Here is a 16,715-nt window from a genome sequence, read left to right as displayed (position 1 = left end):
TTGGTCAGCACTAATATAAAATGGAACGAAAAAGTCTCAACTCAGCAGACTAAAAAACTGCATTAAAAAAAATTATTCCTAAAAGAGATGCTTTCAATCAATACTTGACCTCTGCTACAAAAGACCTTTTAAATCAAGCTGTGGAAATTAATTTTTAAACTGGGCCATTGTGTAAAACCATCAACTCCTAGGGACTGTGTACACTACAGTGCCAAAAGAAAAGGAACTGAGTACCCAGGTGCTTTCATCTGAGTGCCCTGCTAAAGGCATGAGAGGGCAGCAAACTTGAAAAGAGCAGCTCTCAACCACAAATGTGGTTATGGTGGATCTCCAGACTGCAGGGCAGCAAGTCAGATCCCCACTGTCTTCTTTAAAGACAGCATAAGCACATTTATCAGTACAGCATGCTCCAAAGAACTGGAAGAATGCATTATATCAATAGGAAGAATTAAATGGAATATAATTTGAAGCTAGGCACAAATCAAAACTTCATTAGAAACAGCCTCAGAAAGCTGATCTTGAAACTCCTTTTTGCATAAAACCAATTTTGCATCTATGGTGGCTATTTGCAAGGAATCACATTCCTCTTTGGAAAGACATGAGGGAGGACTTGTACTGGGTTTGAACTGAAATGTAAGTTGGTGTCAGCACATAGTTCTCTCCACAGGCCTGTGACATGAGTTGATCATCCTGCTGGGCCTTCTTTGCCTTACCAAAACAACCACCTAGAACTTCAGGGCACCCTTGAGGATGAGCTGGGCATCCAAAGCAGTTTAACTACAGTAAATAATTTAAAGTAGGCTTTTCTGAGTTCTGGCAGTCTTAGCACTGTGTGTTGAACTTCCAAACATGCGTGCAACCCTTCTACCACAACTCAACAAGCAGCAAGTTGCCCACTAGCACTTACCCTCCTGCCTTGCTCCTCTGTGCGATAGGCATGCCTGTACAAGCAGGAGAAAACAGCCCCTGCAGGCATCAGCTCACTGGTCTCATTCCAGCCATGGGTATGGCAGAGGCGGGAGGCATCTCCCTGACACTTGCGGTAAAGGACTGTGTCCAATCTGCAAACAGAACAGTTATCACTGGCATTTCATCCAAACATGGAATGTTTTTCATATCCCAAAATGCTTTGGAGGCAGAAAATCCACTTTGAGTTTCAGGCACCACCAGGACAACACTCAGCTGTAGCATCTGACCAATTGAACCAACAGGTGGCCTTAATTCAATTTGGAATAAAATCCCTAAATAACACCAAAATCTTTGATTACAGATCAAATTTTCAACACTTCTTGAAGCACCTCCCATTTTCTTCTGCAGCATCCCAGCCAACTGCTGACACATGAGAAAAGAAATCATCTCCTTGATGTCCTGAAGGGGCAGAAAGGAAGACACATACCACATTTTGCTTGTGCAGTATCTTACATGTACTTTGTACTGCTGCCATTCTGAAACATCAGTTCCATAAAAATCTGAGTTGGATTGATTCTGTCTGCCCTGGATTTGAGCTAACTGCAAACTCAGTGCCCCCTGCTTTGCATGTAAGCGCAGAACTCTTAAGATGATGTCTAATTACAGATAATATTGCTAACATTCCAAAATTGAAACTTCATATTTATAAAACACTCTAGGAAAAAAACACCAAGTGATTTCAGTGGACACAATTATATAGATAATGATAAAGGTATCAACAAAACCCCTTCTACTCTGTGCATCTGTCTGAGGCACAGAGTCAGCGCACAGATTTATAAGCCACTTCTGGGGAACAGTGGTTAAACAAAGATAAGCTAATGCTACCCAGCCTGCATTATGAATTAGAATTATTCTTACTCCCAGGAAAATGCAAATAATCAGTCTTCCTTCTTCTAATAACTTAAGTTTGACTCAAACAATGAATTATCTGCTGGAAACAGCACAGGCAGGAGGCCCAGCAATGAATACAGACAGGAAGGAGGGGGGGGAATTAAGTATACTTGTCTATCTATGGAGATAATTATTGAGATTACTAAACAAACAGCCAAAAAGCCTTAAACTCCCTGCTCCTTGAAGCCCTAGTTTTGAAAGCAGAAGGTTCACAGAGCACATCAGCTCTCAGCTACTGGCAATGCTGTCCATAAATACATGTCTTGCTGTGAGTCAAGATTTTCTTAATGTTTGATTTGAACACTCCTTGCAGTAATCAAAGCCCAGGACTTCTTGCCTTATACTCTTTGTGGCCACTGAGAACAATTATTCAACTTCTTGCAGTAACCCCATTTAATGTACTCTATTTCCTCACCTCTCAATCTTCTTTAGAAGACAAGCCAAACACTTATTCTTTCCTCACTGGTCACGTTTATCAAATTTATTTGTTCCTCATCCTAACCAACACTGACACAAGGGGCTTTGTATGTATTTAAAACAAAGCACTGCCATCTCTGGATGAGAAAGATGGAAAAGTAGTGCTCTGAAGGGTATTACATCTGTTCTACAGGCTGTAACCACACTTAGAGAATTTGAAAAAAGGCAGAAATGGAGGCAGGAAGCTTCTCACACAGCGAGTCTTTGTTTTACTTAAAAACTTGGTTTCCTTAAGGTCCATACTGTAGCACTTGGAGAAGATACAACTGTGCCACCTGCAGAGAAAGTGACCTTTGACTTCAATATGGTCTGACAGAATTCTTTAATTACAAGATGCAACAAATTTTAGAGCTCGAACGTCAGCACTTTTTAAGGCTGCAGCACTTCTTAAAAGAGTACCAGATTTAAGTGAAATCACACATACTCTAAGCAGCTTTTGCTTTTAGTGTTCTACACAAGCATTAACATCCTACTCACCTGACATATTTGAAAGTCCTCTTCTGAATAACCACAAGCTATACAGTTTTACAAGGAACTGCTAAAGCATACAAACACTTAATACAAACATCAAGTGAAGATAAATCTTGTTTTACAGTACTCACTTCCAGTCACGAGATATAAAATACTGCAGCTCCAGGAGCCTATGCTCACAGTCTTCTACCATTTTCTCAGTATACAAGTGCTCCATCAGGCAAGACAGAATCCTGCAAACAAAAGAAAAAGCCAGGGCACAGACCGTTAAAATCATGCTGAGTTTCCCTATAACAGTTGCCAAATCAGTCTTCCAGTGAACCATAGATAAGATGTTCACACTCAGTGAAGATTTTTCTCTTCCTTCAGAAAGATTACACATAAAACCAGTGCATATCAAATTTGTACCCTCTTATTTTCCGTTGTTCTAGTTATTTCAGTAAGTCTGATATACAACAAAATCATAAGGAGTATTCCATAGAAAATCTGACCCAGGGGAGAATATATAATCAAACCTGAAGACAAAGGAGACACCTGTCTCCGCAGTATGGGTTTGCTTACCTGGCCTTTCCAGGTTTGTCCCTTCATGATATTGCTTGACATTTACATAGTTTGAGAAATTAGCACATCAAACATTACAAACTTAAGTCTAAGTGTCTGTGAAAGCTACATCCTTCACCAGTGCTAAACCAGTCCCCCTATAAAAACACTGCCTGCTTGTACAACAAGAATGGAGACAGCTTAGTGTAGCTCTGTATGACTGGTCCAGAGTCACTAGCCTGGACAGGTTTTAGTGTCTCTACTGGTCAGCCACACAACCTTCATGGATGCCCCACAGGAAAAAAGCAGCAGTTGTGACTGAGAGGCACCTACATGGGGTCTCCAGAGCGTATGTGCTTGCAGGCTGTCTGTATCACTGACTCACAGGCCTCGTTCAGCGCGCGGTCGATGCGATAGTCGGCACCGGGGTCTGTTTCCTGAATCAGGGTTTGAAGCTGGAAGAAAGGAATTGGGGATAGGAAAACAATTGTTAAAGACATAAATGAGAGCACTTACAACCTCTCAGTGTGGCATTTCCATGCCAGTAACAACACCATGATGTATGAACTCCGCTCTGTAGTGTTTTATTTTAAGAGCTTGTGCTGCCAACTCCAGCACTGCTGGACCCTAATTATCATTATGAAGTAGCTCAGGAACATTGTATGAGACCAGTTACACACTGAAGGTCAGCTGTAAACCTGGACTACTTATTCACAGAACAGGCAAATTTTGATTTGCCTATTGTATTTTTGATCTATCTTAAGCTTTGATGGTAGCCTCATTCCATAAGGCTGACAATACCAAGCACACTAATTTTTTATATTTTCATGAATACTATTTGCAACTGAAACCTGAATCAATGTCTAAAGATTGTGTGCTTATCTACAAAGTATAAACCAGTTTTTTCATTACTTGGAGTGGACACAAAAGTTTTACTGAAATACAGGATGAAGTTTCCTGTTCTGATGTCCCATGAAGTAACATTTCCTCAGGGATGCCTGCTCAAGCTTTTGGAAGTAAGGGTCTATAATACATATTTTTTTAGTGTGTGTTTGTGTGTGTGTGTGTGTGTGTGTTTGTGTGTCTAAGATATTACATAAATCCAGGACATCATATTTTAAGTACTTAAGAGAAGTCACAGTGTAAGTGAAAGATGAAAACAAAAATATTCCAAAGATTTAGAGACCAGGTGTGCCAACCCAAAGCTGGTACCCCAGCACTCCCTTTATGCCTTCTAAATACTTTCAGTTCTCATAGGGAAATACAGTATGAACAGTTCCATCAAGTCTTTTCTTCCCGTGAACAACTATTCTGACAAAAGCTGCAGAAAAACAATTCTCTCTTATTAACAAGGAAATATCATTTAGCATATTTAGCGCGATGTTACAGAATCAAATGTGGACACAGTCCATATCATCTGAACATTAACTTGGGAGGTGCCTGCTGGGCCAGGGGAATAGAATTTTGGTAAATCTCAGTTTTAGGACAAGGGTAGCTTCTGGACCATAACTCAGCCAAGGATCCTCATGCCCCACATCATTTTCAATCAAGCTGTGGATTTCCAAAGAATGATGGAAGGCAGACTGGTATCACCACTGGGCAGGCAAACATTTTCAGCTGACAAATATGAAGGGGAAAAAAACCCAGAGAGGCTGCTGAGAAGGCAACTGCACACCAACATCAAATGGTCTATATGCTCTTAATATCTTGACACTTCGTTAATGATTTTTGTCACTGGCCCTCAGCCCAAGTAAATCAAAAGCACAGTTACAATTTTATTCTCCACCTTTCAAAGTCTGCACCTAAACACCATCCAGGAAACTCTCAGGGGCAAAGCCTTAACATCACAAAACACAGGCAAGAAAAAAGCATCAGAGAACTGGAGAAAATACAAGCTAGCACTACTTATCCAATAGGAAACTTGCACTCATGAGGAGAGACCACAGATTGCCTAAGAGGAACATACGATTTCCTGCAACTCACTCTTAATTATGCCCAGCCTCAGCTTCTAAGGGATGCAGGCAGCTGAGAAGAGCATTGTCTATCAAAACTTGGGATATTTTCATTTTAAAAAAATTAAAGAAGAATTTTACACATCTCTGACAGTGGTCAAACAGAACTTTAAGGTCAAATCTTAACTGGATGTGTTCTTTACAAACTTTGTAAGAGCCACTGCAAGAAAAAGAATAATATTGTGGTTTTGCTGGTGCAGAGACTCACATGGACTGCATGGATAGGGAATACTTTGTGTGTAAAATGCTGGGATTACTTCAAGTCAGATAATGTGCATATCAAAAAGATGGGTAATAGAACCTCAAACCCAACACTTTCTTACACTCACAGATTAATTAAACTGGCCAGAGCATTATGTAGGCAGGATTTTTTCTCAGATCTCAGTTAATTGGTATTTTTGTTGCTGTCAAGTGGAAGAGGCCAAAGCACACCAGGTACAACAACTCTCAAGCACTGATGCACCTCCTTATCCCTCCACCCTGTTATGGGCACTGCTGCAGAATTCCCAATCTTAACTCTCAATCACATGCACAATGTGCAGCACCAAGCCAGCTGCCCTGACTGCAGGGAAGAAGGAATAATTTGGCACCAGTGATAAAAGTGAAGGTTGTATAGGATTTTCATCCTTCACACAACAAACTCTTGCAGCTGAAAAGCAGCTGGATGAACTTTACAATGCTCTGAACTTTTATCCTGGACATGGAAGTAAATTAACAATGAACTACCAATTTACCAGCTGTATTAGAAGTTGAAGGCAAGAAATATACACCCTTTAAGCAGGAATTGGAGTTTTATACACTCAAAGGTCTGAACAGAAAAAACCCCAGAGGTAAGACCAGAGACACACAGAAGCCACATATCTGAAAAACAATTTGTCAACAGCTCTAATATAAAATATTGCTTCCACCAAACAACATCAGAGGTGCTAGACCCTGCCAGTACAGCTGCAGACCCTTGAAGGGCTGATGCTCAAAATTAAGTGACACTGTATCTCCTATCTGATGACTTACCACAGTGCACATCCACCCCTCCTGTGGGCAGGATCCCTTAGGTGCATGGCTTGGCACGATGAGGCTCAGCACACATCCAGGGGTTTTCTTTCTAACTTAGGCCAAAACACTTACAAAAAGCCACTGCTCCTCTAGCATTCTCAGAGCTTTAGCATTTTGGCAAGTTCACTGCTCAAACTCAGATTAAACCCTCACACAGCTCTGACACTTGGGTCAAGATGTACTTCCTGCACAACAGCAGCTAGCTGGGAGCACAGACTCTCACATGCAGGATCACTCTGGCTGAGGTGTCTCACAAGAAATGGAACTTCTTAGATTAAAATATCAGGGTTTGAAAAAGTCTAAGAATGCATTTTGTTCAAAATTTTAAATACAAATAATCACTAATAATCCACCTGCAGGAAAGGGTACGAGTCAATGCTCTTGCAGGAAAATAAAATGGAGGTTCTTTGGTTGTGTTTTGTTGTTTTAGGATTCTTTACATTGTTTCTGGCAGATGGGCAAACATCTTCCCTTCATAAGACAAGAAGAATCAGAGTAAAACCTTCACAGATGGGATAGTAGGTAAAACCAGATTAAAATTATGTATTTTCCCTTCCAATTGCCTCTGGCAAACTTTCTAGGCAGGTGTGTCTGGTCATAGAGCTTCTATAAAGAAGAATTTCAGGAGAACACCTCTTGCTTTGAGTAAGCCAAGAAATCAAGGTGCTGTATCAGCATTAGCTAATGATACTGCTAAAAGCACAAGTATGTGAGTTTTTGACTCTACAGAAAAGACAACATCTGGAGATGGACCCAAAGCACTGCAGCAAGCTCTGCTGAGACCATCCCAGAGCACCTGTGCTGTTCTCCTCTCCTCCTGCAGGTGAAAATGTAGGGGTGCCACAGACAACTGCTCCACCATCAAGAGCCACACCAGAACCACACATCAAAGGTGCTGTTTAGGTACCCAAAAAGAACTGAAATGGCTACAGATTACTCTGAAGGATGGATCTCTAACTTCCCTTCTTCAGGGCTTGCCATATGGGCCAACCTCATGTGACAAGCAGTTGAAGCCTCTAGCCCAAGCTGCACAGTACCTGGAAGAGTTTCATGCAATATTCTCTTCCTTGCAAAGATAATTTATCTACCTTTAAAGGTAAAAGCAGAAAGTTCACTCTAACACAATAAGTCAAAACACAACAAAGCCACTGACGGATGAGACAATGCTTACCATTGAAATACAAAAAATAAGAACAGTAAATTATTTAGTACTTCAAAAGTTGTAGGGAGCTATAAAATAGCACTGTGCCAATCTTCAGAAACTCAGAACATTGGAATGTTTATCCTGTTCTTGCAATCATCTATTTCCTCTTGCCCATAAAAATCCAGACAAGCTAAACGTGTTATAAAATCAACACCTAATTTGTTTTCTGCTGTCCTTTGCCCAGAGAACAAAACACATTTAACTTGAAGGGGACTCATGGACAATCCTATTTACTATTGTATCAACTTACTGTACAAAAATAAAGCAGTAGCTTAAGTATGAGACAATTAAAAGATCTCCAAACTTGCCCTGAATTTCTCAAGGTATTTTTCTCTGAAAGTTTGAAATCCCATATCACTTTTGGGGGCCTCCTGTTTTGACTTATGACTTGTTCTGAACATGCATGTCATGATCAAAAAGTTATTCCCAAGATTAACTGATCTCATGAATATTTGAAAATAATGAAATTCTGAAGCAGCAGTTTCAATATCATATTTAAACAGAAATAAATATTCAGTTTTTCACACAAAGGCTGCAAAGCGTAAGTCATGCACTACAGATCTCCGCAGGAATGACTCAAACTGTACAGCTGCTGCCCCAGTACACCTGGTATTTATGCAGAAATAAGCTTCATCACAAAAGCACCCTATGACTTACAAAAATTTAACAGATATTATTTTATCTTTGATAATACACACAAACTGGCATTGCTTGAGGCTCAAGTTTTAAGCTACATTTAAAACAGAAATGTACAGAATGGTAGTTCTGTTTATTAAAAGAAGTCAAGAGCACACATCTTCCCAAATTCCTGCATCAGCACTAACTCTCCCTTGCCATTTTTATCACTGATGTCACTTTTTTGAGCTCCTGGGTCACTAAAACCAAGTATTAAGTATGAAAATGCAATTTCATATTAAAAAGCACTAATGAGTTTGAGCAAAAATTAAACTGTTTTCAATTTAAAGAAACAATAAGCAGGATCAAAATGGAGTTAAAAAAAGGCCAAAAAAAATCCATTTTACAGAGGTATTTTGGAGGAAAATTACATTTCCTTCACTGGCTGCAAGTACATCAACACACAGCAGTCTGCTGTACCTCCCTGTCCCTGAAGTTCCATTTCCATCATTAAAGCTGAATGAAATAGCAGAAGTAAAACTGAGTGGGAAGGTGCTTTGAAAGGTTTTGTGCATTTTCAAGGACAGGGCACAAGGGGAAAATGGAAGGAGACGGGGAAAAGGGAAGGACAAGGTATGTTTTAGAATTATAAAAGGCAAGTTTCCCTACATGTTGCACCCAGGAGAGAATTCCATTACTTCAAAGCTGGTGGAGAACAACTACAGAAGATCCAAAAAAAAACCCCAATCCAAAATGTATTTTTTGAGAGGAAAAACACCACCCTTACTGATGCACTACTACGTACCAAGTTCACAGCATGGCAATTACACAACTGCTTCCAGCATTCAGTGGCACCCAGCAGAGCCAGGCTGACTTCAGCAGAACCTCCATTGCAAGGCAAAACGTTGACAGACAAATCAATGCCTCTACCAACTGAGGAAACTGTAAGTGAAGTGATAGAAAAGCTCCTTACTGCCTGCTGACAGCTGAGCCCGACGTTTCCCTTCTCGCCCCGGACGACTTTCATCAGGCAGTGCAGGGTGCGGCCCTTGCGATGGAGGCCGGAGCAGTGGTGCTCGATCTCCCCTCGGCAGCTCAGGATGATTTCTGGGCTCAGAGAGAAGTCTTCCATCAGCATGCGCCGGTAATCCAGCATTTCGCCCTGGCACTCGCTGCTCACTTGTCGACCTGAGCCAAGAGACGATGATGTGATTTAGTTTCAGTGCTTAGCAGAGCCCTTCTTGACCTGTGCTACCAGCGTGTTGGAAGAGCGGGGACAACGTCCACACTCTGAACACCACCAGACTAAAACAAATGTACTGGAGCATTCGTGCTGGGGAATAAAGCAGTGGTTGTGGTAGCTCCTGTCATTTAAACAACCCTATAAAATATAGACAGTCTAGGATTTAACAAAGGTTTTTAAAAAAAGAGTGCCTGAAAGATTAGGATTTTGGATTTCATGTTACAGGAATTGCTTCTGAAGAACACCTGAAAGCGTTCATGGGTCCGCAGTTCCGTAGCACAAATCAGCTTTTCCCCACAAGCTCAAGGGCTCCTTCTTCCACTGCAGAAGTCACCTTTGGTAGGTTTGCCAGCTTGGTATGTAACTGGGAGAGGAATTTGTTTGGACAGCAGGTTAAACATTTTCTTCAAGGAAAAGGTTCTCTAGGGCAATAGCACATAAATGTTCAGGAAGTCAAAACTCAGACTTAAACAGGAGTGTACATGGAGTGTCCAACAAACCACTGCAGCTCCACAGAAATCTTGTGGTAGTAAATGCTTAGATCTGCCATAAGCTTTCCTGCAGTCCCCATCACAGCCTATTTATATATGTGCACAACATCTCTTGGACAGAGGATACCCCAACAGGGGCTGCCAGGCATTGTAACACATGCACGTGGTGCTGCGTGGAATAATTAGTGTTCCTCCTGGGCTATGGCTCATGCATGAGACACTGCAGAACCTGCTCCACCATGAAATTAAATAGCTGAACAGCAGTGTTCTGCACGCAATTTGGGAAACCACCTGCCCTACTACATGGAGAAGTCAAACCCACAACTTTTCTACAAACAGGGCACATCATTTCCACATCAATCGGAAGCAATGAGTTATTCAAACTCAAAAATACAGACTGCTTATGGAATTATGGCAGCCTTTCCATCCCATGCCAGAGGCACTGCAGCAGGCAGCCCTGCTGCTCACTCTGAAACCACCCAGCCGCATGCCAAGAGGAAAAACAAGCAGTTCTCCAGTGCAGATCTAGAGGATGTAACACACTGTTTCACGTTATGGAAATTTCATAGAGAACCTTTAGCACGGCCCAGCTGCATTGAGCCTTCTAAAATGCCTTTGGAGACAGCAGCTGGTGTTAGGACACCTCCAGCTTACATTAACTTAAATGACCAAAAATAATATTCTCACATTTACCTTCTTTTTATATAGGGAAAAACCAGTCAGAGAAATTAAGGCATTTACTCAGGCTACTGAACTACAAGAAAAGACATTATTTATAGCAGGCAGAAGACTGAGTATCCCTGGTTTTCCCTGAGTGAGGATAAACAGGTTCTCTTTTCTGTGTTTTAACCTTGTAGCATATTTAATGCTTACTACACAATGGAAGAAAAGAGCTGCTTGAATTCACAGTGAATAGAAGGATTTGCAACTACACATCGGCAGTCCAAGTGGGATTTGCTATTTTGCATTTTAAACTTCTTGTCTCTGCACAAAAGGAGTCAGTGGCAAAGGGGTTTACTCAGCTATTCTGATCGTCAAAACAAGGAGGAAAGCACCATGATGAGGAAATTCGCCTTTGAAACAAAGTTTGGAAAAAGGAGAAGGGGACTATAAATACATGTTGAAGCTGAAGGCCCCCGATTTTAAAACCAAGGTCCCAGCAAGTCTTGAATTCCACTTACCTCTGTGCACAGCAGACTCTAAGCACATCAACAGATAGGAAAGCCGGGCTTCCCGAGAGCGGGGCAGGTTCTCCACGTTGCAGCGATATTTCTTCAGGTCACTCTTACAGGACTTGGCCAGCGAGTAACTGACTTTGTAGTCTTGGGCAATCAGCTTCTGGCGGGTCGTCAGCGCATCACGACACTGCAGGAGACACATTGGGATGGTGGAATGAGCTTCTGTGTGAGCTGCTGAGAGAGAGCTGGACCTGCTGCTGTCAAGTTTTCAAGTTGCATCTCAGAAAACAACTGATGCTATTAAATTCATGCGCTTAAGCTGGACCGCAGCTACATTTCATTTGTCTCATTGAAAACACACAGTTAACAAAGCACACCAAGGTCAGCAGATCAGGGGTTTCAAAGGGAGCAGCTCTCTGCAGAGTAGTTCTCAAAACTGCACATTCATCCAGCTTTTTGTGAAGAGTGTGACTCATTCGTGGTAACTAGGAGAAGTTGCTGACATTTATCCCAGCTGTGGTACATGCTCACCCCATGCCCTCAAGAAATAACTTTTTCCAGTTGCATTTACAAAATAATGCATTTCTGGGATTTGATCCGCAACGCACTGAGCAGATGATAGCAGATAAAACAGCCTAACCGTGGGAATTTCCAGCCATTTTTCACAACTGGTGAGGTTCATGAGGATGCACTGTGGCCGAACCTGAACCCAGCAGCTGCAAGAATAACCCTCTAAATTTCATCCAAAAAAGGACCTGTAAAAACACTGCCACACTTCATAACTTTTGGTTTAAATTATGTGAAAATTAAATCTGAGGGCAGCAGATAACTCAGAATAGCTCAAGCAAATTCGTCCATTCTCAGCCCACTCAAAAGGAAGGAAAGTAGTGAATATGAAGAGTAGGGAGAAGGGGGAGCAATCTTGGCAAGTCCCAGAATCCGCTCCCCACCTTCTTACATCAGGTTTTTGACTTTGTCCCCACTTTCCCACACCTACTTGAGGACCTGGAACTATACTCTCACTCCATCTTTCATGGTCCTCTGCAGTCCCAGACCCTGGGACTGGACAAATTTTCAGTTCTGGACACAGGGACATACAGGCTTGCAGATACCTCATTGCCTGAAGCAGGGAAAGGCTGGATACAGCCTGGGAGCCAGTTTTGGATGACACAAAGCAAGCCTCCCACCAGCAGCTATTGCTGGCTACATGTGTATGCAGTAGTGGACGCCATCAGCAAGAAGGGACTCTTTGCTGGGTAACAGCTTCTACAAAACCAGTGACTTTGCAGATGGTCCAACCTTGGCAGCTACAAGAGTGAGAACTACATTTAGTGTTCCTTCTGCTCTGCAAACTGCATCCTCAGAGCATCCACCCTACTCTCTCTACAAAGTCATCTGCTGCAGTTTGGTGTAACCTCTCTACATCTTACATTCATACCTCAGTCAGCTGATCATGGAAAACACCCTTCAAAACTACCAGTGTCCCTGTATAACTAAACAGAGTTTAAACAACAGCAGCAGCTCATTTCAGTAACACACTTCTACAAAATGGAGCTTTGTTTCAAGCCCTCAGCAATCGCTTGCTCAGATTTGAATTTGTTAATTGGAACCAAGCTGTCAGACAGCTAATGCATTTAACAAAAAAGAAATTAGTCTGATCCCTCCAGCACTCTTGAGTCAGGCTCCTTCAGCAGATCTTCTTTGAGGAGATCTTTACAGATACTCATCTTGATATCCTTTCCAACAGATTATAATTCCATATAATCCCAAACACTATGTCGCTGCTTCCAAAATCACTGAAGGCATTGCTCCCTTAACGAAGCACCTATACCATACAAACTTTTCAGGACTAGCTTTCTAGAACAACTTTTTTTGCTGCTGTTGAAAACCACATCTTCAAGAAAACTAGAAGGAAAACCTCAGTCACTGAACTGTGCACCACACAGAGTGTGGTGTGTTTCTTTCACTGGTGTTTTTAAAGCTTGAAAACAGCCTTAAAAACACAAGTGAAGGAAACACAGCTTCCTTTTTGTTTCTAATCTGTACAAATTAGAACACCATTTATCCAAGGCTTACCCCAGCATGCTGTGACTGCTACTTTAAACAGTCAATCACAACGCTACCACTTGAGCTCCATGTCTGCCTCCCCAAATTACCCACCCAAAAGCTTTGATTTATTTAAATCCTTTACTTTAAAGACTGAAACTTGAAACACAAAAATATCAAAGTGAAAGCATTTGTTAAAGCAGCCGATTATCTGGCTCCAAAGATGATATTTTCTTTAACACTGGAAAAGGATAATGCAGCCTGGATGAAGGAATGATCTGATGATTTCTGCAGTAAGGATTTGTCTCACCAGGATACGTACCTTTTCACTCATTGATTCTTCAAACTTGTGATTAAAGAGGCACTTGTACACTCGGCCTTCCCCAGCCTGAGTCTGTGAAACAGAACAGTAACATTTGCACTTAAAGATAATACTTGTAACACTTGATGAGCAGGCTAAACTACACCTGAGGAGAATTTTTTTAAACCAATAATATATGTGAGTTAATATTTCAAATTACAGCAATAGCTTCTAAGCAATAAAAATCCTTTAAATGTTATTGCATTAAAAAATCTGGTTATGTCCATCACCCTTTTAGAGTAACAATTCTCAGTTAATACAAGCTGAGACTGAAAAATGCAGTTCTTCAGCTCATGCTCTAGGCATAAAAAGTGCTGCCAAGTGGAGTCAGACCAGGCTTACTTTGTGCAAAAGCTCACAGCTTTTGCAGAGAAGGGAGTGGTCACTCACCTCTGCCTTTCCTCCTCCACTCCCTGTCACACCAGCTCTGATACCCCTTAAACCATTTATGCCAATTCAGTTCATTAACCCACTGGAAATAATGCGTGTTTGTTGGGTGAATGAACTTAATACTGGAATTATTGCAAAATGACAGTTACAGAGTGTCTGTTTTCAGTATTACACAATATTACTCAGGCTCCAGTCTACAGTACCCTTCCATTGCTTTTTCCAGAGAAGTTTTGGTTTTTTTAAATGGATTACTGTAGAGAGAAAGGAAGAGGAAAGCACTCACGTTTTCACAGAATCGCTCTCTGTCATCTCGGCATGCAAAGTAGAGATGCCGGTCCAGGTGGAAGTCATCGGAGGAGAGCTCAGCTACACGAAGAATTGCTTTCTTACACTGATCAGAAACCTGGATTCGAGGATCAGTCTCCTCTGCCTCTTTTACCAGGCCTTTTTCCAAGCATGCCACCACCTCGCCTTGTGAGTGAGCATCCTATGGGAAAACAAGACACCTGTAACCAAGCTTTTACATAATCAAGTGAGCAGTGATTCTGTCTAAGGATCATATTAATTAAGCAACAAACTGCCAACATACAGACTTCCCAACATTCAGCCTAAACCGCATTCAAATTCAGAGGAGGCAACAATTAAGACCTGCACTAACCACACTTCATACATCACCATCCCACTGATGGCCACCATGAAATCCCCCTCTCCAATGCTCTGGGCTTGTTTTAATGTGACTAAATAAGATTATCACTACTTAGTCACACTGCTCAGAGCAGTTTACCAAAACAGCCAAATTATCTTTAATCTGACACAGCTTTCTTGGCACCATGGCAACAGCAAGGAACAGCATCACATTAAGAAAATGCTTGGGGAGAGGAAAATCATAGTTTTGCCATGCCGAGACAAGCCTTCAGTTTGGGTGGCGAAAATTCATGATGTTAAAAAGGCCACAAAGGAGCTTTGACCAAACTAGGCTTCTCAATGCTAATTCCTCCACTGAGAGAGTAAAAAAATGCAAAGCATTCAAGAGTAGACAGAGGTTTCTGACAAAGCAGTTCTGGCCTAATGCTGTGCATCACATCCACTGTCCTGCAGGCCTGGAGACAATCTTGGACTGTGAGCAGCAACTGCCAATAAACATAGAGAGCCTGTGCTTTGTTCAAAAGCCTGGAAAAGGCAGAACAAAGCTCAGCAAAGTTCCATTTAGCTTCCTATAGCCTCATTATGTGTTGAGAAAGAGAACCGTTCCCCCTCCACACCTCTGTAGAAGGTCTGGTTCCTCTAAAGGACTCTACTGGTACAGGTTTCTCAAGGCTTCTGCAAGTTTTTCATGTGAAGGCCACCTTAATTTCTGCTGCTCTGCTTGGAGAGGATATTGCCACTAAACTGTCTGAGTATGCAGCAAGGCATTCATGTTCACATTCAGCTGAATCACACAGCCTGGCATTTGCAGCCACCATTTAGGAGCCATCCCTTCAGCTCACTCTGTCAAGCAGATCATCCACTGCTGTTACAGGAGCATGACTAAGAGAGCAGTCTCCATAAAACATGTCCATGACTACTCAAAGCCACGCAATTCTCCCCAATCTTTTTGTTCTGACGTGACTCCTTACACAGGCAGCCTTTGAGTCCTGACTAGTCTTTGAGAACTAACTTAAGTTAGTTTTGCTACACTTGGAGGACAAGCAGAATTGGTTTATTACTTGCTAACTTGTAAACACAACCCAGAAATATCATCAGTTTACACAGGCTAAAAGCAGTTTTCCCCTAAAAAAAAAAAAAAAAAGGTGCAGAAAACCTAAAACCCACCCTCCCACCCCCCAAATTCTTTATTTTGTTTTGTTCCTTTCTTTGACTGAGAACTGGCCAATTCCATACACTGAGTTTGTATCTTTGAAGAAATACAATTATATATCAATAGGCCCTTTAGGACTGAACCTCAAATCTAGATTCTGAGGAATAGTACTGAGAAGTATGTTTGCCACATCACTTAAAATTGCCATTTATCCATAACCACATCAAACACAAACACTGTTCTGCAAACTCTCATGGTCAGTGACAGGTAATAACTACAGATGAGAAGATGTCAAGTGTGAATAATTGAAAATAACCATTTTAAGCTCCTGTGGCACATTTTTTGCTCCTGCCTAAGTCAAGTTGCAGCTGGGAGACAAGGCAGACAAAGGTTACTTTCACTCATCTGCAGTTTTCCCTTGCAAGCTAGCAAGAAGGGCAGAAGGCAAGGTTTTCCTGCTAGGAAAATCAGAAGTTTCCTGCTTTATTGCAGTGTGAGTTTAGATTCCTGGTCAGAGTCATATTATATATGTAAGTAAACCTATTTTAATAGGAAATCTGGAAAGCAGTTTTCCATATGCTGGATGCTGAATGTTTGCTGTTACACTTCAGGAACACAACATGAAACGGCTCATTTATTGCATTACTTTGCTAATAGAGTTTTCACATTTGAGCAGACCATCCTGAAGTGCTGGCTACTCTGCTGCCCTGCGTTAGAGCAATTTTATAACATGCCAGAGTCAACAGAAACACTCACAAATGAACCCATCTGGCTCCTGAAACATGCCCTTTCCTTGAACCATGAAACATTTACACACCTCCTTGTGGTGCCCTTAAGGTTCCTGTGCTCTCGTGACACTGTTTGGAAGATTTACTGGCCTAATCTGGGGTTCATTTTCAGGCAGATCAGGTCCCTGGAGTGCTGTTGCTGAATAGTTAAGCAACTTTAAGGAGAGCCTGACTCTTCATTTCCTCCA

The 16,715-nt window shown here is 41.6% G+C and overlaps 1 protein-coding gene across 1 annotated transcript in view; it reads right to left on the bottom strand.

Moving 5' to 3' along the window:
• GLG1 (golgi glycoprotein 1) overlaps positions 1-16,715 on the bottom strand; it is a gene marked incomplete at its 5' end in the record, with an annotated part of 77,678 nt that overhangs the window by 12,118 nt on the left and 48,845 nt on the right. The window contains 7 exons of the mRNA XM_083870109.1: positions 908-1,061; positions 2,940-3,041; positions 3,682-3,803; positions 9,206-9,420; positions 11,148-11,331; positions 13,513-13,584; positions 14,225-14,428. Coding sequence (XP_083726235.1) covers positions 908-1,061; positions 2,940-3,041; positions 3,682-3,803; positions 9,206-9,420; positions 11,148-11,331; positions 13,513-13,584; positions 14,225-14,428 — 1,053 coding nt within the window. The remainder of the gene's footprint in view (positions 1-907; positions 1,062-2,939; positions 3,042-3,681; positions 3,804-9,205; positions 9,421-11,147; positions 11,332-13,512; positions 13,585-14,224; positions 14,429-16,715) is intronic.

This window comes from Zosterops lateralis, assembly GCF_965231275.1.
Source record: "Zosterops lateralis genome assembly, chromosome: 12".
NCBI classification, from domain to species: Eukaryota; Metazoa; Chordata; class Aves; order Passeriformes; family Zosteropidae; genus Zosterops; species Zosterops lateralis.
The sequence above is the reverse complement of the archived record's forward strand: the minus strand, read 5'-3'. Positions and strand labels throughout refer to the sequence as shown.